The sequence below is a fragment of the Toxorhynchites rutilus genome, chromosome 3 (genome assembly GCF_029784135.1).
Source record: "Toxorhynchites rutilus septentrionalis strain SRP chromosome 3, ASM2978413v1, whole genome shotgun sequence".
Taxonomy (NCBI): domain Eukaryota; kingdom Metazoa; phylum Arthropoda; class Insecta; order Diptera; family Culicidae; genus Toxorhynchites; species Toxorhynchites rutilus.
Window position 1 is genome coordinate 216,567,050 of NC_073746.1, and position 26,997 is coordinate 216,594,046.

The 26,997-nt window shown below is 37.7% G+C and overlaps 1 protein-coding gene across 2 annotated transcripts in view; it reads right to left on the reverse strand.

The window, feature by feature from the left end:
* The window catches only part of LOC129777921 (homeobox protein aristaless-like 4), a 36,333-nt gene extending 13,057 nt beyond the window's left edge, over nt 1–23,276 (reverse strand). The window contains exons 1-4 of one of the 2 annotated variants that reach the window (XM_055784510.1): nt 22,671–23,276; nt 22,286–22,595; nt 2,848–2,983; nt 2,367–2,776 (exon numbers count right to left, since the gene is read on the reverse strand). In XM_055784510.1, coding sequence (XP_055640485.1) covers nt 2,367–2,776; nt 2,848–2,983; nt 22,286–22,595; nt 22,671–22,977 — 1,163 coding nt within the window. In that variant the 5' untranslated portion in view covers nt 22,978–23,276. Of the gene's footprint in view, nt 1–2,366; nt 2,777–2,847; nt 2,984–22,285 lie in introns of both variants that reach the window. The other variant, XM_055784509.1, reaches the window with a different exon arrangement.
* Nucleotides 23,277–26,997: the final 3,721 nt, after the last annotated feature.

Here is a 26,997-nt window from a genome sequence, read left to right on the forward strand (position 1 = left end):
AAGTTATGCGCCGTCTGATGAGTGGTATCAACAGCAGGACTCGGCAAAGTCATATTCAACTGAGGATAGTCTGGGGACTATGAAGAAATTCGCCATCGCATTCAATTGGAAATGAGTTTTGGCTTCTTCCAGCAGTTTCCCCGTAAACACCCAATAGTCATTCGGGCGTTTAGTCGCTATCTCTCTCTACGACTCGACTATCTCATTTTAATCTTTCCCGTCAAATGGACTTCATTGCATATTGAATGACTCCTCCCAAAATGAAATCGATTCTCTGTCTCATGTATCATGTATGAATGTATCGATGTTTCAGTTCAACGTGGTTTGAAATATACTACAGGTAAGCCAGATTTTTTTGTATCGTTCACGAAAATTACTCACCCATATAAAATAGCGTGCAGTGTTGTGTTCAGAAGCTCTGATTTTTTTGAATTTTTGTAAATTCAAATTTTGTAAAAGATATAAGATATAATTTTTGTAAAACAAGATATAAGCCGGTTTTTCTGTATCTTTTCTAACAAAATTGATCTCGAAACAAAGTGAACTAAAATTTTGTTTAGAATTTCTCCCAAACTGCACGGTTTTTACTCATACTAGCGTGACCTCTATGGCATACTTGGTAACTGTCTAAGTTCATTGGTTTGAGTTCACGTTGGGTAAACAATGGAGCCGTCCATTAATGGTGTAACTACTTTTTTTGCATCAGAAATCATGTTTTAGTACCAATTCATATGGACGTTAAAATAAGATTGTGTACGCAGGTAACGAGATTCACGTCAGGGGGGGAGTAGTAGTGTAGATTGAAGTCAGGTTGAATGAAGAGGTAGATTTGTATTCATTCGTCACGTCAATAAGAATAACCATTTGCTAGAATAGTCACATCAGCTCGTCAATTCATTTTGAGTCCATTCACCATTCACGGCTAGTCGAAGCGAAGGTACTGATAGAAGAGTCGATTTTCCTTTTTCATCTTCGAAGATTTCGGGCCCTGATCGACAGTAAAGTGAGAGAATTTCCTCGAAATAATGATAAATTATTCGTCTGAGATTTTTTCATGAAATATAATGTAATCATTGTTTCATCCGTAGGAAGTGTTCCTATCGATAGAATGGTTAAAATAAACGTACGCATCCGAAACCATTATTTCGTACTCTAATTTCATTACCGTCGCTATCATTTCAAAACAAGTCTTCGAACCCCCCTGAAACAATCTTTATTACTCGGCATGCCAACAGATAAATTTCTATCGAAACGGAACACAAGATCGTCATTAAATGCTCTGCATATATTTGAGGATTGCAATCAATCAGGACTTTATAATTCCACTCATTTATATTGATCAGTACCAAGCATAACGATAATACATACATCGGAAGCGAGCAGCCAAAGGCTTTCACTGGCTGGCAAACCTTCATCAAACTCTGATTAATCATTATTGGTTTATTGTAACCACTGGGAAAAGGTCCGCCGAAATCATACGACCCTTTTCTGTATGATTGATTTATCACGTCTAACGAACAGAGGCGCCCTTTATCACTGTGGGACTGAAATATGACAAATTGCGTTCGATTGAGACTTCTCTGTGTACGGGATTTGGTCGATTGGAATGCCACCCACAAATGTGGAGCTGTCGAATGTGTGAAGTGGACCCTAGCCGAGTCCGAGGCAGCACATATACCTAGATATTTGTGTGTGTTTTTAATTTCATCGTCGGTTGAACAGAGGCGTGGAATGGTGAAAAACGAAATTCTCGTATGAAAACATATCCCAAGTATATATCGGTGTGTACAACACCATGTTCTTTGGGTCGGAGGAAATATCATCGGTGGTTTCTGAACTCGAACACAAAATCGGGGACAAACGATATCGGAGAGTCCGGGAGTCGGAAAGAAAACTGCTGCAATTGGCAATGGCATGTTTGAGTTAGAGGCCCTTTTGGTCATACGGCTCTAGCACAAATGAAAACGCTTCAATTGTTTCAAATTTATTATCTCTGAGCCATTTTGGGACAGGTTCAGATTTAATGCGATTCGTTTCAATGTGGCTAGCTCTCCTGTGTGTTTCGGGCATCAGTTTCCGGTGGCTCGAGGACGAAAATCGGAGAACTGGGATGCACTGTGAAATATGTTTTCTCTTGGTGAATGAAGTCAAGTGGCTCTCTTGTACCAGGCGGCACAGTTGTTGGCAGATACTTTTAGCCGTATGCATTTAAAATCCCCGAATGAGGAGGATCGTCTCTAATTCTCCGTGAATAATCGTTGATACCATTTCATTTCCGAAATGGGAAGAGCAGCGGGTAGCGTACACGAATAATACTATGTGCTAAAATTGATAGGATGAAGAACGGCAGAGAGATTGGTACTCACCCATCAGTGACACTACAGTGCGTGTCGAATTTATCGTCCAGCGACGCGTAGTGCTCAGTTTTATGATGTGATTCCTCAGATTCAACTCCCGGTCTAGACGGACTGCCGTAATCGAAATGTTGTCTCACGGGAAATAATTGACTTTCATGCACGTAAGTACCGTATTGGGTGGTAAAGGAACCGTAAGGACTAGCGGCAGGAGATAGCAGATTGAAATGCGGACTCAGTTCGTACGGTGTTTGGTAAGTGGGCCAACTTTCCACACTGCCCGGTGGAGTTACGGTTGTTGTCTGCGGAAACTGTGTGAACGTTGTGCCAATCGGACCATTCATTGGCGTTGATGGACTGTTATTGCCCATATAGGCAGACTTCCGGGGTGGTTCGCGTTTCCTCCATTTCGCCCGCCGATTCTACATAGCGGAAAAAGGGTATAATTGAATTGTTTGTGCTACTAAATTGCATCACAGCTTGTTCAACGTACCTGGAACCATACTTGTACTCTAGATTCACTTAAGTTGAGCTTTAGGGCGAGCTCTTCACGTGCAAAAACGTCAGGATAGGGCGCCCGCTCGAAGGCTCTTTCTAACTCCTCCAATTGATATGCTGTGAAAGTGGTCCTGCAAATGAATGGTAACAAATTGATTTACTTGATGCTTTGCTTCCGGGTCACAATAGAGCTTTTTATGTCGAAAAATAGGGATTCGGTTTACGTTCGGCATAGTGATGGGCCTATGGCTAACATTGACGTATTTTAGATTGCATTTTATGTACATCACTAGCTAGAAGCAGCATTTCCTCAAATCAAGAACTCAAACAATGTTGAGTGTGTATCTTGTTTTAGGGCGAGTGTAGTCTTTTCACAATCATTCCTTCCAGGGACAACTGCTCACATGAATACTGTTGTGATTTTCAATTCTATTCTAATCGTATTTTCTACCAGATGGACAAATGTATTTTGGCAGAAGTTGTTCCGATTGCCTGTGGTTATCTTGTACGTTCCAGGGAAAACAGAGATAGACAAGGATTCAAAACATTGGTCTGTTCATTGTATGCATTGTATGGTCTTTTATGTGCACTTACTTTACGTATGTTTTCCAGCACTAATACGCATGGGAGTAAATATTGTGTTTCGGGTAATTCTTGCTTCTAGTGCCGATTGTTGGAGCATATGTTCTTGCGTTCATGTTTTAGTCACGGTTGCAATGTACATATCATAACAGGATATCTAGACTTCTATAGAATTGTCAGAATTAGCTATGAATAGTAAGTAGGCAAACTACTATGAGTGCAATCATTTTTCACCATGAAATTTGCTTGTGTCGTGATATTTGAGAACGAACATTTCATGGCAAATCGAAATCGAATAAATGAAAATGTCCCTATTGTAATTGGTGATGAGACTATTGATTGCGTTTGATCGTTATTGATCACAAACTCAAGTTCAACAATGAACGACAATGTCATTAAGAAAGTTGCCAGGAGGTATGGAATCTTAAGTTAAATAAGAAACGATTTACCTATTTATACTGTACTACAGCTATATAAATCATTCATCCCTCCTCATATGTTCTTCCATTTTGTTTTTGGGCAATTGTCAACATAATTGTCGAGATTACATCGCTCACGGAACAAAATTATGCGTTTGATTCTAAAATGTAATAGATTTACTTCCTTATCTTGGATTCTGCACGCTTTTTAATGGCTATCTGTGGAGCCAAGACTCATGTCTTCAACTTGGCGTTCATTTTGATAGAAGTCAACGATTTGTTGCTTCACAATTATTTGACACCCAACTTCTATCTTTCTTAATTCCGCTTCAATAACGTTATAAACAATTCCTGCTGAGAATTCAACCAAAATCTTCAAAACTCACGAATTTCTCTTGACCGTTGAAATATTACATTTTTTCTTGAAATAAGTCATATTTGAAAATTTAATAAAAGAATCTTTTTTCCAAACTGTATGTAATCGAGTCCAGAATTGAATATAATCGAGTCCAACCTGTACTTGTGAAACGAGCTACAATACTTACAGAATTTCTGAAATACTGAATTAATTAAGAACTGCATTGAAAAGTAACATCTATTCGTGAATAAAATAAAATGCAATTATTATTTCAACATTTGTTTTTGGTTTATTGGAGATCAGTACAATGTGAAACAAAAGTGTGGCTAACATAACTTAAAAAATTAGGCTCTATAGAACGAATACACTTTAAACGAAAGAACTTTCATCAAATTTTACACAGTAGCTGTTGTGCGTTTCTTGGATGCTGCTGTCCATTTTTAAACGGTTTTATTTAGCTTGCCCTGTAATCTGTTTGTATGTTTGTAACATGTTTGTCTGTAGCGCTGACCCACATTAATATAAATTTGACCCCCTTCCTGTTAACCGATTGATCTGAAATTTGGAATACACCTTTACCTCTGTAGTCATCATAAAACTGCGTATTTCATGATCTTGAAAATCCAAGACGGCGGCCGCTACAAAATGGCGGACTACATATTATGTCAAAACCCCGTTAATATGGGTATCAAATGAAATGGCTTGACTAGTAGAACACTGTTATTCATGAAAAATGTAAATCCATGATGGCTGCCACTACAAAATGGCGGACTACATATTTTCTCAAAACCCTATTATTATGGGTATCAAATGGAAGGACTTGACTAGTAGAACACGGTTATTTATGAAAAAATGCAAATCCATCAGAATCCTACCAAATGGCGGACTACATATTATGTCGAAACCATGTTTGTATGTATGTCTGACATCAATATAACGATGAAAAGATGTATTCGAACTTATTGAGCACCCTGTATGTATGCACTGTAATAAATTCAATATTAAAAATAGAATTTAAAAAAACTGTAAATTCTTTATCTTTGCTGAAAATCTGTAATTCTATATATACAGATTCTGTGTCTAAAATTTAGCGAAAAATCTATAAAATACAGAATATTCTGTATATGTGGCGACCCTGGGGCGACCAATTTAACGTTACTGGGCGATTGTGAAAAGGATCTTCAAGAAGTTGGGAATAGTTTCCCAACCCATGGAGGAACTCAGAAAAATAAAATAAGTGAATTTTTTTTTTTTAAGTTAAACGGTTTAATTGTGATTAAACATAATAATGTACTAAAAGCTAGAAAATAATTAGGCAAGTAGCAGTTAGCAGTTATCACACCTCTCCTTCATTAGTCTTTGGCACACTCTAGGGGACCAGCATAAAATCGTGGGACATATGATGAAGTCGCTAATTGTGGATAATGGAAATCCAACGTGCCCAACGATTTTATGTTAGTCTTATCAATCCCCTAGACTAATGAAGGAGAGGTGTAATAACTGCTAACTGCTACTTGCCTAATTATTTTCTAGCTTTTGGTACATTATTATGTTTAATCATAATTAAACCGTTTAACTTAAAAAGTTTTTTTTTACTTATTTTATTTTCTAGTTTATAGTACATTATCTGTTTCATTAGAATTTTTTTCTACAATAAAACCATTGAACTGTATTATATCAGTCAAAAAATTTCATTTGATACCAATATTGAGTGGATTGCAGAGAATACATAGTGTGTTCTCCAAGTCAAGTTCGTTCGTTTGGTACACACATCTCAATCAACCTTTTTTTGAGATGATATGAAATCAGCTAATTTGTAGCGGCGGCCAAATAGGATTTTTCAGTTTTAAAATGACAGCAGAGATAAAGGTATTTTATAAATTCGGTCAATTCCTATTGGTCAAATTTCTATTATTGTGAGACAACCCTACAGACATTTCATAAATAAATTTCATAAATAACTGTGTTCTACTAGCCAAGTCCTTTCATTTGATACCCATATTCATGGGGTTTTGACATAATATGTAGTCCGCCATTTGGTAGGATTCTGATGGATTTGCATTTTTTCATAAATTACCGTGTTCTACTAGTCAAGTCCTTCCATTTGATACCCATAATAATAGGGTTTTGAGAAAATATGTAGTCCGCCATTTTGTAGTGGCAGCCATCATGGATTTGCATTTTTCATGAATAACAGTGTTCTACTAGTCAAGCCATTTCATTTGATACCCATATTAACGGGGTTTTGACATAATATGTAGTCCGCCATTTTGTAGTGGCAGCTATCTTTAGCCTTATGTATAGGCTAACCGACGCACACCGTGTCGACTTGCTGTCATTTGTTGTTTGTTTACCGCGCACGATGAAGGCGTGATGAGATATTTTTGTATTTAAGATCGTTTGTAAGACACTTTTTGATAACATTCATCAGCGTTTTTCTGGACGAATTGGATATTATTGTCTGAGAACCACTGTAATACAGGCTTAGCGTAATGTGCAGATGCCAAATCTGGCCAGAAAAAGGGGGAAACTGACGCTTTTTATAAAGGGCCAGCAATCTTTTCTTCAAGTATTCATCTTTGAAAGTTTGAACAATGATTGTAACTTTTGCGAAAAAAATAGGAGACCGCAGACCACAAGTACAAATAGCTTGCCATATTAGAACCTTCTCTCCAAATTTTCCCAGCGTGAATTGAGCATGCCGGACTCCACACCTATTAGGTCTGGAAGGCACTGAACCTGAATGACAAACGAAACACGGTGTTTATAACCCACACCGCGTCGTGATGGTCGATAAGTTTTACGTTGTCACATCATGGTTGGTCGTTTCTGAGGAGATAAGGAGGAAGGAAGTGGACGTATTCGCCAAAAAGTTCTCATCAATGAAAAAATCTACCGGGACGAGCCCCACCCGAAGTGCTGCTGTGCTTCCTACGTGTTACGTGGTACACAAATAACAATGTTGCTTTTGTATCCAAAGACGTCAACGCAACGAATTCGCCGGAACTGAGTAGTTTTGGTCCATCATGAAGGCCAGACTTTGTAAGATACCTAAGGACCACACCTGGAGAAAGTGTGGGTTTCGCAAATGACTTCGACCACACTAATGCCCAAAACTCGGTATTCGGTTATACGAGTAGGAAGCAGTTACAATAAAGCAATGAAGTAGAAACATAACCATAATGTTGTAGTTTTTTTCCTGAAAGCTTTAAAAAAAATCTGACTTGAATCGAATGTTGAGCGACCATTCCTGTGTGGTTCAATTTTCTAGTACAGTCTTCGTTCATAAAAAATTGATGATGGTTCATGAATTGTTATTATAAAGTTAAAAAAAAACTTCATTAAGTATGACGTTTCAATAGAATAACGAATGAACACGAAAAATTCTGGCCTCAAAAATCGTGCAATTTATTTATTTTATGGAAAAACAATTTTACAAATTTCACTGGTTGGCAAACATATTCCAAGAAAGCAAAGAATAGGATTGTTTTGAGAAGTTTCAAGGCACAATTTGTACTGGACTGTAACGCAGAACTAAATCTGGAGGTACTTTGAAGTAGACTTTGCAGACAAGATACTATTGTGTCGTTATGGATAAAGAAACGTTCTGCAAGATCGTTTTTGGACAAACTTCTGTATAAGAATTTTACACCAATTTAACACTTTCGACGCCCCGTCACCCAGATATGGGTGAAACTTTCCTTGCTCGAATTGAGTAGGATTTTTAGAAGGTATTTGATAGAATAGGCACCTAAATGTAACTGTAGGATATGAAGAAAAATAATAAAATCATAACCATAATATTATACTGTTCATACTATACTTTTTATTAATTTACTAGCTGACCCGGCAAACTTCGTCCCGCCCAAAATTTGTGTTTTGACATCCGGCGATCCTTTTTTTTTGGTATAGATAGAAGTGATATAGGAGTGCGTTTCATCACATTAAAATCCATTTTCAGTTTCGAACAAAGATCAATTTCGCTAGCGCAAATGAACTAACAGCACTTGTCGCTATGTAATTATAGAACATATGGGAATTTAATTTTCCGAATTTTCTCTTTTTCCTTCAGAGTTTACCGAAAATTTTCAATTGTCATGTTTAGAGGGGTGTCATACCATCATAGAAACATTTCTCATACCCAAAACCCCTCACATCACAAATTGCGCTTGATTAGTTCTCAAGTTATGCAGAAGTTTGTGTTTCGTTTATATGGCAGCCCCCTTAGAGAGGGGGGTTGAGTGTATTCACCATAGAAACGTTTCGTGCCCCGTAAAACCTTCACATGCCAAATTTGGCTCCATTCGCTTGATTAGTTTTCGAGTTATGAAGAAATTTGTATTTCATTTGTATGACAGCTCACCCTTAGAGAGCGGGTGGAGTGTCTCACCACCGTAAAAACATTTATTGCACCCTAAAACCTCCACGTGCCAAATTTGGGTTCATTAATGGATAGCCATTAATTCTCGAGTAATGCAGAAATTTGAGTTTCATTTGTATGGCAGCCTCCCCTAAGAAAGGGGGGAGGGGTATCTAACCACCATAAAAACATTTATTGCAATCTAATACCTCAATATGCCCAATTTGGTTCCATTTGCTTGAATTATTCTCGAGTAATGCAGAAATTTGTGTTTCATTTGTATGGCAGAGGGAGGGGGGGGTGTAGAGTCTTACCACCATAGAAACATTTATTGCACCCTATTACCTCAATATGCTCAATTTGGATTCATTTTCTTGAATAATTCTCGAGTAATGCAGAAATTTGTGTTTCATTTGTATGGCAGCCCTCCTTTAGAGAGGAGGGTGGAGAGTCTAACCATCATAGAAATATTTATTGCACCCTAAAACCTCCACATGCCAAATTTTGTTTCATTTGCTTGATTAATTATCATGTAATGCAGAAATTTGTGTTTCATTTGTATGGCAGCCCCCCCCCTAAGAGAGGGGGGGAGGGGTATCTAACCACCATAAAAACATTTATTGCACTCTAAAACCTCAATATGCCTAATTTGGTTTCATTTGATTGAATAATTCTCGAGTAATGCAGAAATTTGTGTTTCATTTGTATGGCGGCCCTCCTTAGAGAGGGGGGTGGAGAGTCTAACCACCATAGAAACATTTATTGCACTCTGCACTCTTCACATGCCTAATTTGGTTTCATTTGCTTGAATAATTCTCGTGTAATGCAGAAATTTATGTTTCATTTGTATGGCAGCCCCCCCTCAGAGAGGGGAAGGGGTATCTAACCACCATAAAAACATGTATTGCACTCTAATACCTCATTATTCCCAATTTGGTTTCATTTGCTTGAATAATTCTCGAGTAATACAGAAATTTGTGTTTCATTTGTATGGCAGCCCCCCTTAGAAAGAGGGGTGGGGGTGGGGTGGAGAGTCTTACCACCATAGAAACATTTATTGCACCCTAATACCTCAATATGCTCAATTTGGATTCATTTGCTTGAATAATTCTCGAGTAATGCAGAAATTTGTGTTCCATTTGTATGGCAGACCCCAATTACGCCTCATGCCCTAATTATAGGTAAAAATAGAATGACACGAGCCAATCGATATGTTTAGGTCCTCAGCAACTTCACTAACGACAATTCGACGATTGGTCAATGCTATTTTCTTCACTTGATTAATGTTTTCGTCTGTTGTTGATGTGCTCGGGCGTCCGGCATGCTCTTCATCGGTCACACCTTCTCGGGCCTCTGAGAACATTTTATACCACCGATAAGCGTTGCTTCGGTCTAAGGTAGCTTAAGGTAAATGATGGTTTGTCCAGTCGAAAATATGATCATTGTTTGTCCACTTTTTTGAATGCGCTACTTCAGCATACCTTTGTCAAATCAGGTATTCGGATGTTTCAAAACATATGAATAAAATTGTCTTTTTCATGATTCACAGTAGTTTTAAAGTATATTTTTACGTATTCACATGTTTTAAAGGATTATAAAATACACCTTCTATTGGTGTCAATGCACCCCTCTTTGGAGCTAACTTTTAATCGATCAACAGATGATTATTTGGCACGTATTCAGACCTTTTCTGGATTATAACACTTTCAAATATTGTAAACATCATGCTTGCACACCATTTGTATCAGATTTACTTGGCTAAACCATGTAATTAATGTATTTTGATGAACTCAATTCTGATCATGAGTTGTCCAATTCAATAATGTTCTTTTGTCCACATGATTTCTATGGTAACCGCTTGGCGCGCTGCAGTTTGTTTATTATGTCCTTCGCGCATAACAGAAATAAAGTTTCTCTGTGTTGATTGTTTTGAGGTGAACACTTTTAAAATGCTGAAGAAAGCCTAAATTATTAATGGATCAATATGACGACAGTAAACTCAAGCAAGGATATATGCAACATCGACTTGAGAATTTGAATGTTTTCATTAAAAAATGATGATTTCTAAAACCCGACGAACCATAATTTTTTGAACAAACCATGATCAGAGGTGATCAAACCATGATCATAATTTCTCTTTGAGGAAAAAAACATAAAAAATTGAATAATTAATACGCCTTCAACTAGAGACTTGGGGCTTTTCAACAAACCCAAACTCGTATCGATTATATGTAATTTTCATGAAGAAAAATCGACTTGCATTTACTAGTAGTTACTCAATTTTGTTTTTCAGGTAAAATTTTGTACATATTTGATACATCTGTGTTTTGTTCAATTCTCACTCCCGACATTCTTCCGAAATGGAAGTAGAGGGACGAACCAGCCAAAAGTGTTGAAAGTCACTATATAACAGAAAAAAACCATCAGTGTTTTGGAAAAGGCAAAACTCGATGACTAGTCAAAACACATGCAAACAAATCATCTGTCAAAAATTGACTGAACATTCGAAATGGTCGAACTTGTCAGTATAAGTGAAAGACATGCCACAAAGACGCCACAAAAAAATAAATAAATAAAAATCGAATATCCAGTGGGATTTCAAAAATCGTGATACTTTTTAAACAGACCTCGTATATTATTCAAACAGTATCATTCCTCTATAAAGCTTGCCAAGACTTAACAGAAAAAGTAAGTTCATTTATTTATAATCAAAAAATGTTCCTAGGTCATGATGAAACAAGAGAGGGAATAAATATGAAATACAAAATCGATATCAGCTTGACGGGCAATAATTGAGAGCCCCCGCAGACTGCAGACTCTTTGTCGGCTGATAGTTTGATTTGCTTCTTAATCAGTACGCAGAGGTATACATATGCGCACATTACCACGACTCAGTTGGGTCTATTCTGTGACCATAATGCTTAGCAGCTGTTGGATTAATTTCGACGCCACTCTAAGTGCCACTAACGCGAATAAAATATTAAGCCACTCTACGCAGATTCAATTGAAGTTTGTTATTTTTTGTCTATGGTTGTATTGCTGATTTGACCCCGAACTAATGTGTATACAAATGATCTTTCATGTCTTTCATGTCTTTCATGACTATGATGAATTTTGAAAGACTGAATCGTCTAATGGTGAGGTACATTACATTCTGGGATGGAAATACAACTTCTAAATCTAAATCTAACAGTCATTGGTTAAAGAAAGTGCTCACCCATCATCAGTGTAACAAACACTTCGAAAATCACAATACAGTAAAAGAAACAATTGTTATATACTTTTTTGATATAGTGATTCCACCACATTTTATAAAATGTACGTCTTAGAAATTCATGATAATCAAAGTTCATTTTTGAAATAAAATGTTTGTATCGATAATTGATATAATTAAGGCAGTATTCTAGTATAAAAATTTGAAACAAATCATTTTTTTCCTTCATATTTCTGTAGTTTAGACATTCAAGATAATACCCTAGAAAGGCCCTCAAACTGGCGTACACGATATCTCAAGTTTTACTAAACCGGTTCATGTCGAGTTTATATGGATACAATCTGCAGGCATCTCTCTATCGCATGAACCTCTAAAAAAATGATATTTTTAAAAATTTACTGTTTTAAAAAAAATCGGGAAACCTAAGAAAAAACGGTTTGAACCGCATTTTGTCTTCCAGAAGGCCGTCATTTTGTCAAAAAAAATGTTTTTAATTTGTCCGAGGTTCATGCGATAGCGGCATTTCTACTGATTCAGAGACTGTTCGATTTTTTTGTTTCAGGTAACCAGAAGGGCTGGAATCGTGTACACCATGGCACAACTTTTTTTGAACCCCCTCACTTCATCAATTCCTAACTATTCTAGTTATGAATATTCTTTCTCCGTTCAATTTTTGTTTGATTGTTAAAAGAAAGATGAACAAATAATGATATAATGGATAGTAAAAATATTCTTTGTTTTATTTTCACGGAGCTCGAAAAAACGTCAAAAATTCGTGTCTCTACACTAGAATACCCCCTTAAGAGTTTTCAAACGCATATTGCTCAAAATGGTTATTGCCACATATGTTGTGTTATATACCATTAGACAGGAAATTTATCCAGCATTTTGTTGTTGTTGAAACACGAACAGAAAATATAGTAAAAAAGTTAAACAATTTGACGATTAAAATGGGTATGTTTTTTTAGATTACACTAACCACTCGCTTTCATCCCCGACGCAACGAGCAATCGTTTTGCCTACAAATCGGCGTAACTTAGTTATGTTGATCATGTTCTCCATATATGTCTTCCTTAGAAACCCGCTTCACTTCACTGCCCATTCTCCTTTCCCTTTCCTATACATAAACAGAATTTAGCACTCAATGAGATTAGTTCACTACAGCAGCCACGCGAACTTCCTAAGAGACCGCTCATGGATACTCAATATACATCATCTGGTTAAAAAACAGGAAGTGGGTTATATCTATGGTATAACCGCAAGGGTGACGTAGGACTATCGTTGATTTAGAAATCATTTGTTTGAAGTTGAATCTAAATCCATCCTGAATGAATGAATAAATAAATATTTGGGTGACTTCAAAAACGAGAGTGTTACGTTGGAGACTCAAGGTTTTATGCATCCAATATTGGATACAAAAAACCTTGTTCTGAAGAATAATCTTCAGAAGCTTTCCTGCTAACTGCACTTGATTGACAAATCACAAAACCAAATGTATGTGGTCGCAGTATTATATGGATAGAAAACATTAAAATAAACTCGCTTGAATGTAATTTTCAATTCCAAGGGGAACTGGCAGATTATTTTTCAGCAACGATCATTTTTTTCCAGGTTTCCTCTCGATAACCAGCAAACGAAAAGAGTGGCGCGCGTGTATGTGTGTGTGTGGCGGCTGCTTCTATGTCTTCCCGAGGAACCGTATTTCGATGCTGATACTCTCTTGGTCACAAGAGTATCAGCATCGGCTTTACTGCGCTCCCTCACAGTTAAAACAAACTGATTGCATTTCAGGTCAGGTCAGGCCAGGTAATGAATCCCTCGATCCCTCGCCGTTCAGCTCGTTCAGTAACGATGTTGTCTTGTCGATGTCCTCAGGCGTCGTGCACAAATTACGTAACGCTAAAAATCCGAATTTTGAACCACCTCTCCCCCGCCCCCTTCGTAACGCAATTTCCTATCTCTAATAAACAGAAAGTAACGCAACATCTACCCCCTCCCCCCTTATCGCGTTACGTAATTTGTGCACGACGCATCACGAAAAATGAATCGGTTTCACCACCAAAATATCATTTCAGTATGCTTTTCGTGTGTGATTGAATCGAGAGAAGGTGTGGTTTACGATGGCAATTTGGAAGGCAAACTAGAGGAGAATGAACTCTCTGAGTATGAAAATTTCGGCGACTGAGCAATAATCGATTGAAAATTATATAATTTTCGCGATACGAAACATTTTCCGTTTTCCATGTTATGCATCCAATATTGGATACGAAAATATCCTACTGATGGGAAAGAATAATCTTCAGAAGCTTTCCAGCTAATTACACTTGATTGAAAAATTACGAAATCAAATGTATTTGGTCGCTGTGTTCGCCATATAATTAGAAAACATTAAAATAAACTCTTTCGCATGGATGTATTCTTCAATTCCCAGGGAACTGGCAGATTATTTTTCAGCAACGATTAGATCTTTCCGGAATTTTCTCGATGCTGTATGGCATCCAAACGAAAATTCTCGTTTCAGTTTGGCCTGCAAAAAACTTTTCTAAACTCTAATCCATCAAATTTGGAGCCCTGAAAAGGGCCGATGATTATATGCTAAGCTAATATAGCACCCTCTCCTTGGATTCGATGGGCCAGCTGAATGTCCTTGGGCATGATGTGACGCGTTTTGCCTATCCACGCAAATTTGTATCTTCGAATAAGTCTCCTGCAGCGTCATAACCGCGAAACTTTGGAAGCGCAAGTCGGTTTTGAAGTCCTGAGCAATTCCACGATCCAAAAGCTGCAAAGGTAGCTTGCGGATCAGCAATTCGGTCGACTTCCGATAGCGATGAATTTCACGCAAAGCTCCCGGTCGATAGCGATGTGGCTTCTTCACCTATCCTGCGGCTGGTGCGCTTATCCGAGCTGCTTTCGTGTGCCTTACCACTGAAAGACTAACTATCTATCTGCTTGGTCCCAAACAAACGAGTCGTCACGGTGCGAGATTAGAGTAAGAAATGAACGAAAGCAAAGGAAGCGTCATTTTATAAACCATAAAAGTATAGAATCTAAACCCCACCCTTATTATATTCGTTGCTTACCCTGAGAGAGAAACGAATAACATCGAAGTAAGTATACAGTAATGTATTTGAATCCGGACACTTTGCGTTACATTTAATACCATACCGCAGCCACAACATTTTCTGCATGTTGAATTAATGCGATTGATAAGTAACTATCAAGAAACTATCAGTAACTATATTAGCAACTATTAATCGCATAAATTCAACATGAAAAAAATGTTATGGCTGTGGTATGATATTGAATGTAATGCAAAGTGTACGGATTCAAAAGCATTACTGAAAAAAAGAGTTAACTCGACTGAAATTTTTTCGGTTCGGCCTGCAAAAACGAAATTAAGAGCCCCCGCCTACTGCAGACTGACTTGTCGACCGATAGTTCGGTCGACTTCTTAATCAGTACGGAGAAAAAAAGTTTGTAGTGTACAGCATAATGCATAGACGTAAGTATGAGCTTCCCCATCTCACATTCCAATAAGATTAATGGGTTTCCAAGTGGGCGAGCTACATACGGATACGAATGATTTCAATAACCTGTTTTCGAAGCTATCATTAAGCTATTGAAACAATTTGTCGACTCAATAAATAGCAATAGCAATAACTCTTGGACATTTTATCTTTTGTATGAAATGATTATCATACTGTTCCGTTGATCCGAAGCAGAATGAATCACGCTTAAAGAAGGAATGGATTTTTTCTTGGAATTTAGTCAGCAGAAATAATGCCCTTTCCCAACAATTAAAAACGACAAACGGTAAACAGTTTCATCAAAGTGATTTCTTCGATATGGGGATATATTCACTACATCATGTCATGTATTTCATATTCTTCATTATGAAATCCATATCCATGGCACCTATCGGTATCGAATTATCATCGACACCACGATTTTCGCTAAATGCTCCTTTCAGTTCGGCCTGTAAAAAACTTTTCTGAACTCTAATCCATCAAATTTGGAGCCCTGAAAAGGGCTGTTGATTATATGCTAAGCTAATATAGCACGCTCTCCTCGGATACGATGGGCCAGCTGGATGTCCTTGGGCATGATGTGACGCGTTTTGCATGGATAGCACACAAATTGGTATCTTCTAATAAGCCTCCTGCAGCGTCATAACCGCGGAACTTTGGAAGCGCAAGTCGGTTTTGAAGTCCTGAGCAATTCCACGAACCAAATGCTGCAAAGGTAGCTTGCGGATCAGCAATTCGGTCGATATCTGATAGCGACGATATTCATGCGAAGTTCCCGGTCGATAGCGATGTGGCTTCTTCACGCTTCCTGCGGCTGATGCGCTTATCCGAGCTGCTTTCGTGGTGCCTTACCACCGAAAGACTAACGAGCTGTCTGCTTAGTCCCGATGAAACGAGTCCTCACGGTGCGAGAGTAGAGTAAGAAATGAACGAAAGCAAGGGAAGTGTCATTTTATAAAACATAAAAGAATCGAATGTAAACCCCACCCTCTTTAGCTTACTGTATACTCACGAATATAATAAGGGTGGGATTTAGATTCTATACTTTTATGGTTTATAAAATGACGCTTCCTTTGCTTTCGTTCATTTCTTACTCTACTCTCGCACCGTGAGGACTCGAGCTCGTTAGTCTTTCGCAGACAGCTCGTTAGTCATTCGGTGGTAAGGCACACGAAGTCCGCTCGGATAAGCGCACCAGTAGCAGGATAGGTGGAGAAGCCACATCGCTATCGACCGTGAACTTCGCATGAAATTCGTCGCTATCAGATATCGACCGAATTGCTGATCCGCAAGCTACCTTTGCAGCATTTGGTTCGTGGAATTGCTCAGGACTTCAAAACCGACTTGCGCTTCCAAAGTTCCGCGGTTATGACGCTGCAGGAGGCTTATTCGAAGATACCAATTTGTGTGCTATCCATGCAAAACGCGTCACATCATGCCCAAGGACATCCAGCTGGCCCATCGTATCCGAGGAGAGCGTGCTATATTAGCTTAGCATATAATCAACGGCCCTTTTCAGGGCTCCAAATTTGATGGATTAGAGTACAGAAAAGTTTTTTACAGGCCGAACTGAAAGGAGCATTTAGCGAAAATCGTGGTTTCGATAATAATTCGTTACCGATAGGTGCCATGGATATGGATTTCCTTATGAAGAATATGAAATACATGACATGATGTAGTGAATATATCCGAAGAAATCACTTTGGTGAAACTGCATTATAAAATTATTTGTGTACGAATGCCGCAATCGATAGTCGACTCTAATTTGCGCTGGGTAATTTCCTCGGAGGACTCGATTCCTCCTTTGAGCATTAATAATCTCTTTCTGGCAAAACGATGTGGTATGAATCACATTATTTGAATGATAGAATGAAGAAGTTTTCTGCCAATTTCCTTCAACCTCCAAACGTATCTTTCTCCCGTTTGTCGTTTTCGCGTTCGCTAATCCTCTCTCACAACACCCATTTCTAGTTTGAGAAATTGTTGAGTAAACATTGTTTGCCAGTGCGCGTAGAGCGGGAATTCCTAAAGATTCATTGCACCTCTAATAAATTGCCGAAAGACGTGGTCTTACGTTGATCGCACTTGATTGAAAAAATCCAAAACGAAATGTATTTGTTCGCAGCATTATATGAGTAGAAAGCAAATAATCGCTCGAAAATGACTTGATTTTCGCGATGTGAAACATTTTCCGTTTTTCATGTTATGCATCCAATATTGGATACGAAAATTTCCACTGATGGGGAAAAAAATATTCAGAAGCTTTCCTGTTAATTGCGATTGATTGAAAAATAACAAAACCAAATGTATTTGGTTGCAGTGTTATATGGATAGAAAACATTAAAATAAACTATTTCGCATGAATGTATTTTTCAATTCCCAGGGGAACTGGCAGATTATTTTTCAGCAACGATGATAGCAACGAGAATTCCGCGCGTGTATGTGTGTGTGTGTGTGTGGCGGCTGCTCCGATGTTTCAAGCGGAACCGTGGCATCACTCTCCTCCTGATGGATTCCCTTTTGGCTTTAGGTGCACAAACAGGCTCTTGGTGACACCGTTCATCAGCGCATTCATGATAAACGAAATTAGCTTCACAACAACAGCGACAACATGCTCCAATCGCTGTTCAATCATAACTGAGTGGGTTTACGAGCGCCGCTCGCTTATATACCGATTTTTGATTTCAATAGCCTGTTTTGAAAGCAATTTTAAGACTATTGAAACAAGTTTTTGGATGAAAAAGTAACAAGTATATGATGCGTAAACATTTTATCTTTCAAATGAAGTGTTTATCATACCATTTCGTTCAGTTGTTTAAGAGCTATTAACGCTCAAAATCTCGGTCTCCAGCGTAACGCTTTCGTTCTCGAAACTTTGGTTTTACACCCCGGTATAGAAATGAAAGACGTAGTCCTACGTCAAAAAATTATTACAACTCCCTACAAACAATGTTTCGGACAGCATGGCAACGAAGGAGAAAATACTATTTTTATCTATAATATATTTCTGAAGTCGTAGATTTATTTGGCTTAGGTTTATATTTATGTAGATCTTAACTATTTAGACTTGTGTTTAGAAATGATAAATTATGACTCCTGGTCTTCTTCTGCATAATTGAATAAACAGAAGAAAAGGGTAGTAATGGCTTTAATGATATTTTGGTGTACATTTTTGAGCAGACTGTGGTATCGGATTCTACCACGTTATCTCATCTAACCCGTAAAGGATACAAGCTCATACAGGATCAAAAGTTCATTTGATGTATCAAAAGAGGAGAAATTGCAGATTTAGAACAATGAAAAAACTCATTTCAAATGAAATTACCGCACACAATTACAGTCCTATGTCAAGATCCCGTCCGTGCCCCTAGGCCCAGAACCATCAACTTTTTTCATTATAATAATTGGTGTATTTGATGAAGAATTCAAATTTTAAATTTGTTCTTTGAAACTCTATATATAAAAATATCTATATATTTTTTTCGCTGCACTAGAATTATTGTAAATCGCTGAAATAATCGGTATCGTTGCACTACAAATATTGTATTTATTTTTGCATAACCAAAGGCGCGAAAAAGTGAATTTACAAGGCACTGTTTTTGGGGTTAACGGGCAGTGGCAACTATATAGCCACCAATTTTTTCAACTGTTTCAATAGTTAAATTTTTTCAAAGGTAAATATGTGTTATTCCTCATGAAAGGATTATGTTCTCTGAAGTAGGAGTCGATTCGTTGCGTAGTTTCCACGGCCCGGAAATCTAATTAAATTTTTAACCCAAAATTGAGTGTACATTAACAAAAAAACCCTGCGTGACATGCATTTGCCTTGTAAATGACAATGTCGTTTTACTTTTCTTACAAGCGTTCTCGTTATGTTTATCCATTCCGTCCAACGCAAATCAGTTCAGCTGCACTCGTTCACACTTCGTTCTCAAACAGTTCTTTCCCATACAGTTCACTCGCATTCAGTTCGTTCGCAAACAGTTCTTTCGGAATCAGTTCGTTCACGAACCGTTCGCTCGATATCAGTTCATGGGGCGAACTACCGTTCTTTAAAAAAGACTGTTCGTTCACTCTCGAACACTCGAATTAGTTCTTTCGTACCGTTCGTGAACGGTTTGCCCATCTCCAGTCCTAATTATAGGTAAAAATCGAATGAAACGAGCCAATCGATATGTTTAGGTCCTCAACAACTTCACTAACGACAATTCGATGATTGGTCGATACTATTTTCTTCACGTCATTAATGTTTTCGTCTGTTGTTGATGTGCTCGGGCGTCCGGCATGCTCTTCATCGCCCATATCTTCTCAGCCCTCTGAGAACATTTGTACCACCGATAAACGTTGCTTCAGTCTAAGGTACCTTATGCTGCAGTCAACATTCGGAATGCATTCGCTAATTCAATTTTGTTTTTCAGAATTTTTTTAAAATCGAAAAGTCACCCAAGGTGGGGAGTACATGAAAATGTTGTTTTGAAAAAAAAAGTTGTTGATGCCAAAGTTTTTAAAATTGCATGAAACGTCGAGCTCTACTGTCATCTCGAACAGTCGACTCTTTGGGACTACGAGGCAAAACGTATGGTTTAAGGCGCCAATGAAAATGATCACCTCGATTTTTAATATGAAATGTTGATTTACACGATAAAAAAAATCAATGCAAAATATAAGCTCAATCGAAATTAATTTACTAGTGTCGCAGACGTTGAAGTTTGAGTTTTTTGAAATCCGAAAAATCACCGAAAGTCTGGGTTTTTGAAAGTTTGGTTTTATGCCAAATGTCTTAAAATTGCATGACACGTCGAGATTTACAGTTATCTAAACAAAAATTGTCAAGTAACAGTCATCGAAAAAGAAAGTGCTCAACCATCATCAGTGCAACAAACACTTCGAAAAACACAATACAGTAAAAAAAACAGTTGTTATATTTTTTTAATCTGATCATTCCACCATATTTTATAAAATGTGCATTTAAGAAATTCAAAATAATCAACGATCGTTTTTGAAAAAAATGTTTGTATCGACAATTGATATAATTAAGGGAATTTCAGTATATAAATTGATATCCTACGAATACTCATGAAGAGACCTCTTTATCGATTACGTTTTGACATTTGGGAACACAATATTTAATTCCTGTGTGTAACGCGTTCACATTGTTTTCAAACCGTTTAATCAGAAGTCACGGAAAATCTGGTGTTTTCAAAAAAAAATTATTTTGTGTATCTCTGAATCGGAGGATCGATATTGGGAAAAAACCGCGGATAGCAACGAGGTATCGCAACGGGATATCGCAGAATGGTGCCGTTGAAGCAGAACAACGGTTGGTAAAATTTACTCGAAGTACAGAACGTTATTGGACCAGTGATAGATCGCCTCGTTAGAAGCAGGAAATGCAAAATGAATAAGAGTGTGGTTTACAAAATCATGCGAAGTTCTGAAAACCCAAAGGTCACCGTCAGGAAATTACAGGAAAACCTCACCTCGCCAGTGTCTGATCGTCATTTCTGAACTTCACGCCGGGAATCACACAGAATGTGTTGAGAAGTAAGCTTGCTTGAAACTAATAATAAGAATAAGAGACTGAAGTTTGCTCAAGAGCATGCGGATATGCTGGTGGAGTATTGAATGGTTCTTGGACTGATGAGTCCATGTTTAGTTTTTTATCGAAAAAGGCGTGTACAGCCAGGTTTATTTTCGTGGATTTTCCAATTAACGCGTTTTTTACGCGGATTTTCCAATTAACGCGTTTTTTACGTAATTTTAAGTTGGTAGTACCGTCGGTGGTCTTAGTGTCATTTTTGAGCACTTCCATTTAGTTTGTTTACAGCGTCATTGAGAAAAAGTTAATTTTCGTTTGTTCGGCGATTTTCGATAAGATGTTGTTCATTTGGAATTCATTCTGGAGGACCAAATGGTCAATAAAGTCAACCTTTGCGTTATGAGACGTTTGAGAGAGAAAATTCGTCCCAAACGGCCAGATTTATGGGAAGATAACACTTGGATTTTGCCCCACGATAATGATCTGGTGCTCATCGATCGATCACTGTGAACGAATTTGTGAACAAAAATGGCACGGATGTGAATGACCAAGCACCGTACTCTCCAGATTTGGTACCGTGTGAGAGTCTCTGAAGATCTTGATCCGCAGTACCTCGGAACCTAGTTGGGAGTATCCCTAGATGCCTACAAAAGGTTTTTCTTCTGTATTATAGTGACTTTCAACGCTTTTGGCAGATTTATCACTTTACTTCCATTTTTGGGAGAATATTGGCAGTGATAATTGAACTCGTGACCTTTAGCGTGACAGATATGGATGTTACCACTACGCCAGATCACCTACGTCCTACAAAAGGTAATATGATAATATCACACCTCATCATAAAATGAAGTTGGAAAGTGTTTTTTAAGAGGATAAAGAAGAACATGACGAGAATATATCTTTCTCTGTCTTGGCCGTGTATTTGGCAAACTATACGAAAAGCTTTCATATGCTTTCATTTAAATTTGTCTCCTGTTTCGCTCGCTCATATTGGCCCTAGCATATATATAATACAAATGATATGCACGTATTGGGGAGTAGAGCATTTTCTGTTATTTTTCAGCTCGAACTGGCACAATAACAAGAATAGAGTGATGTACTGACTTGGGCCGATGTAACTATCTTACGGTAGGACTGGTAGATGCTCATGAATAACTAACGAGTTGAGTACATCAGTTCATTTCAATTCATATTTTTATGTCACTAAATGCCATATTATTACAAGTAGGAGTCCCAGTTCTCTCTAAAGCTCAATACATTGTGAACAGGATATATTACCGGACAATGTCAGATGTGGTGAATTTTTGTTCTTCAGTTCGTAAAATACGCAGTCATGTAAAAATCGACGAAAGAATTGCAACGGCACAATCCTAAGATTTCAATATTGAAGAAGAAAAGGAAGGTGAAGAACTTTTGATCTTATATATTTACCTGGTTTTCTTTTTCTTGATCCCGTTGGGATCGGATTTTTTCTTATCATTTTTCTTGCTAGAACTCGATGCACTGTCGACACTGCTTCCGTTGGAAATCGACGTTGTTGTAGTGGGAGTCGACGAGCCGGAAGCACTGTCGTCGTGTTTCCGTTTGTTGGGATCGTTCAATCCGTTCAACGACGAGGTCGACGTTATCGGCGATGGCTGCTGGAACATTGTCATGGTGGATTCATATTCCAGCTTTCCGCCACCATAATCGACCCCCTTAGACGGGGGCGAGTACTCGACACGACCATTGGCATTGTAATCTAGGGTTTTAATATATTCTATTTTATTCAGATTATTATTGACAGTGGGCTGCGCAGAGTAGTATTCGAGCTTACAGTTGATGTAATCCATTTTGTTGGAGTTTGGCGAATATTGTGCATCCATTTTCCCATTCGGATGGTATTCCACTTTGTTCAAATTGGTGTAATCGATATTTTTGTAATTTGGCGAGCCGGCCGCCAAAATACTGTTCACTTCCGGTAATCTCTGCGTACAGGAATCGGGCGATGATTGATTGATGCCCAACACTACTTGAATGTTGTGACCATTCGTTCCACTAGCATGTATTGCTTTCGTTCCCAGCGGGCTGAGGGTGTCATTAAATTCACTAAACATTTGATCATCAAAACCAGTTGATTCCATTTTCCAACGTTTTCATTAAAATCAATCAGCTTTAATTAAATTTCAATTAACTCTAATTTTAATTGTATCACTCTGCTAAATCACTGCTGTATTTTGCTAAGTCAATAAATAACACTGTAATTAATAGAGGCACACTGATTTATCTTAATAAAGGTCGCGAATACACGAGAGGCTCGTCAGATCGCGCAGAACTAACATTCCTATTAGGACGAAAGTGAGTGTAGTTCGGTTTGTCACAGCATCCACCGCCGACGAGACGCACGAACTCAGCCTAGAGGCTACACGATATCAGCGCGAATGCAAAATTATCAATGAATTAAGCGTAGGTCTTGATCAGCTTTTTATACTCAATTAAAATCAATAAAGAAACTCCTCCCTTGCAGGCAATCCGTGCAGCCATTTTCGGACCACCAATGTGTTAGACAACAACAGGGGGCGGAGTCATGTAGTGTTGTATACTTGCTGCATTCTCCATTCCCATGCCTTATGTTCATATGTTGGTACGAGAAAAGATGAGTAATACATTCATCTCTTCTTTCTTTCATCTCTCCGCCTGGCACTCAACACAATCCGACACTGCCCGCAGTCTGTACGCATGAGTTGTATGACTTAAGCGGGGTCTCCAAATTATTCGGATGGAAACGCCACAACGACAGCAGTTCACATAAGGGTCACGTGCACAAGTCGTTCGTGTTCAAAGCGTGGCGGTGCTTCTAGACATCGACAGTCCCCTTGTCATATTTTATATGTTGGTATAGCGCACTTTATGACACTCGGAGCTGCGGTATGCTGTGGGATTTCCAAACAACTCCAGCCGTCATACGGGTTAAAGTTTATACGTCATATATTTACATTTATACCGATCCTGTTTGCCGTTTATTTACTGCGTGTGGATTTCACCATCGATAACGTCACTGTACATATTCGAAGGAGAAATGATCTCTTAGACGAATTTCTATTCGTTTCAATTTTACAGATTCAGCGGTTTTAGGCAGAGAAACTTTCTAGTTCAGTTTAATATGAACATTTCATGAAGACAAATCTCATCGATGTACCCAGTGCTATGTTCGCGGCATGCGAGATTAATTTAAACACACTTTATCATACTCATGATGGTGAGTGCTCCTTCGGCTGAAATTGCATCTTATTGTTGCGATTCTTGACAGTAGTGTGAAGCGTGAAAGTATTCAGCACATCTGTTTTTTTTCGTCGTATCAAGTTTTGATTAAAATCTGGATTAAACAAGAACAGAGAATAGATTTTTTTCACAGAAATCACTCAAATTTCCAGATAAATTTTGGATGTTTTGAATAATTTTTTTGAGATTCTACACTAGTAATGGATAGATTCTACATACTTGTAAATATATTAAACGTTGATGCGTATGTAATATATATGCTTAATATGAGCATTTAGAAATGAAAATTTTGTTCATACTGCGATCAAAAAATGGTTTTTATACCAGTTGGAGGGTGTATGTTTTATTTTCAGATATTTCTAGAAATGTTCGTTGTATCAATTTATTTATTCATTTCGTCAAACAAATGTAGACTACACACTTATACACTAATGTTACAATGTTTTCTTAGGTTAAATATTATTTTTGCGGTACATGTTTCTTTTTAGCTGTTTTTTATTCATTGTTGTGTCAATTATTTCGCAGTGCTGATTGTATATACGCATCATGCGATTGATAGGGGCGTTATTTGCATAATTTGTTCTGGATGTTTTGGTTAGAAACAAATTTCGCGTTCTTAGTTGACGCCCAGGTACATAGAAATTTAGTTTTTCTAGTAATTCAGCTGACTGTACTCGTTGCGAAATTAGGTCATTAACAAAAGAAAGCATTGCAAATTCACGGCGTTCTTTTAGTGTTTGGATGTTTATGAGCATGCAGCGTGCTTCATATGAAGGAAGTGGAAATGAGGTCCAGTTGAGTTTACGAAGTGCAAATAGAAGAAACTGTTTCTGGACTGACTCAATGCGTTCTTCATGTACGACCATATACGGGTTCCAAACGATGTTACAGTATTCCAGAATAGGCCTTACATATGTAATATATAAAAGCTTTATTGTGTATGGGTCCTGGAAGTTATGTGAGAAGCGTTTGACAAAACTTAACACACTATTCGCCTTATTTATTACAGAGTTGTAGTGTTCTATGAATGTGAGTTTACAGTCCAGGACGACGCCTAGATCTGTAACTATTTCACATTTTTCTACATTTTGATTTCCAAGACATATTACAATATTTGGTACATGTTTTTTTCTGCTAAATGTTATAGAGTTGCACTTTTTCACATTCAGTGTTAGTAGATTTTTATCACACCAAGTATGGAATACATGTATTTCGTTTCGAAATGCTTCGATGTCGTTTTCATTTCCAATTTCCGCGAAAAGCTTCATGTCGTCGGCATACACAAGTACATTGATACGCTTGAGAACGAAGGAGATGTCATTAACGTACAGAATGAAAAGAAGAGGACCAAGATGAGAGCCTTGTGGGACTCCCGATGTGACTTTTACTGGATTTGAAAGAGAATTTTGAAAATGAACAATTTGTTCACGGTTTGTTAGATAAGAATTGAGCCAGTTTAAGAGTCTTTGTTCCATTCCTATTTTCTGCAATTTGAAGAGTAGTAATGGAATGTCGATGCGGTCAAATGCTTTACTGAAGTCAGTGTAAAGAGTTTCTACGTGTTTGCCATTTTCCATTGCATTCAAAATAAAAGTCACAAAAGCCAACAGATTAGTTGCAGTTGAACGGCCTTTGAAGAAGCCATGTTGCATACACGTAATTCTATTCTTTACTTGTTGGAAGACTTTTTCGTTGACTATTGCTTCGAATAGTTTAGGAATGCAAGAGATAATGGCAATTCCACGATAATTACGTACGTCAGATTTAGCGCCTGATTTAAAGATAGGTACCAAAAAAGATTGTTTCCATTTTTCTGGGAATATTCCAGTTTGTAGTGACATATTGAAAATGCAATGTAAGGGAAGGGTGAGTTCCTCAGCCAGGTTCTTTAGGAATATAGGTTCTATTCCGTCAGGTCCTGGTCCTTTTGTTCCGTCTAATTTTTTTAGTGCATGGCATATTTCCTGTTGTGAAAGATAGTTCACCGATATGTCATTTGGATAATCCGGTAAAAATGAAAAGTAGTTCCGATCGCGATTTTCTTCGGAAAATGTGGTATATACTTCCTGAAAGAAATTTGCAAAGAGATTACAAATTTCGTTCGAAGAATTCCTCACATCCTCATCGAGATGCATCTGCGATGGGAAGTTATTGCTTTTGAGCTTAGACTTTACGTAATTAAAGAATTTCTTCGGGCATGATTTGACTTCAGTTTCGACCTTTCTATTGTACTCTTCGTGTGCACTTTTAATTGCAAAATTTAATTCTTGGGAAATATTTTGATATTCAAGCAAATTTTGATGACTTTTATCTATTTTGTATTTTTTATGTGCTTTTTGTTTTTTATTCTTTAGATTTCTTATTTGAACGTTAAACCAAATAGGATATTTGCTGGTTGAATTTCTTCGTCTTCTTTTCTTCGGCACAAATTCTGATATTATGTTATTCAGAATTTCGTGAAGAATATGTACAGTTAAGTTGACATCTCGTTCGCTGTTTAATGAAGTTTGCCATTCTATGGCTTGCAGGCTACATTTGATTGCTTCGAAGTTCGTCTTGTTATATTCCGGTACTTCTTCATACTCCCAGTCGATGGGCAATTGTCTATTATGTATAAAGATTGAGTATTCAATTGCTGTGTGAAATTTTTCATTTTTCCAAAGAGGAGTCATAGACTCATTCACACAAAAGTCGTCGGTGATGTTAGTGAATAATAGGTCTAGATAATATTTTTGGAATTTTTTCACATGATTTATTTGGTTAAGACCGAGATGTGCAATTTCGTCAAATATATATTGCAGGGTTTCATTTTCCCCGACGACTGGGAGTAGAATGCATTCATTATCATTATCGGGAATGAAGTCTACTTTATTTTGATTGAA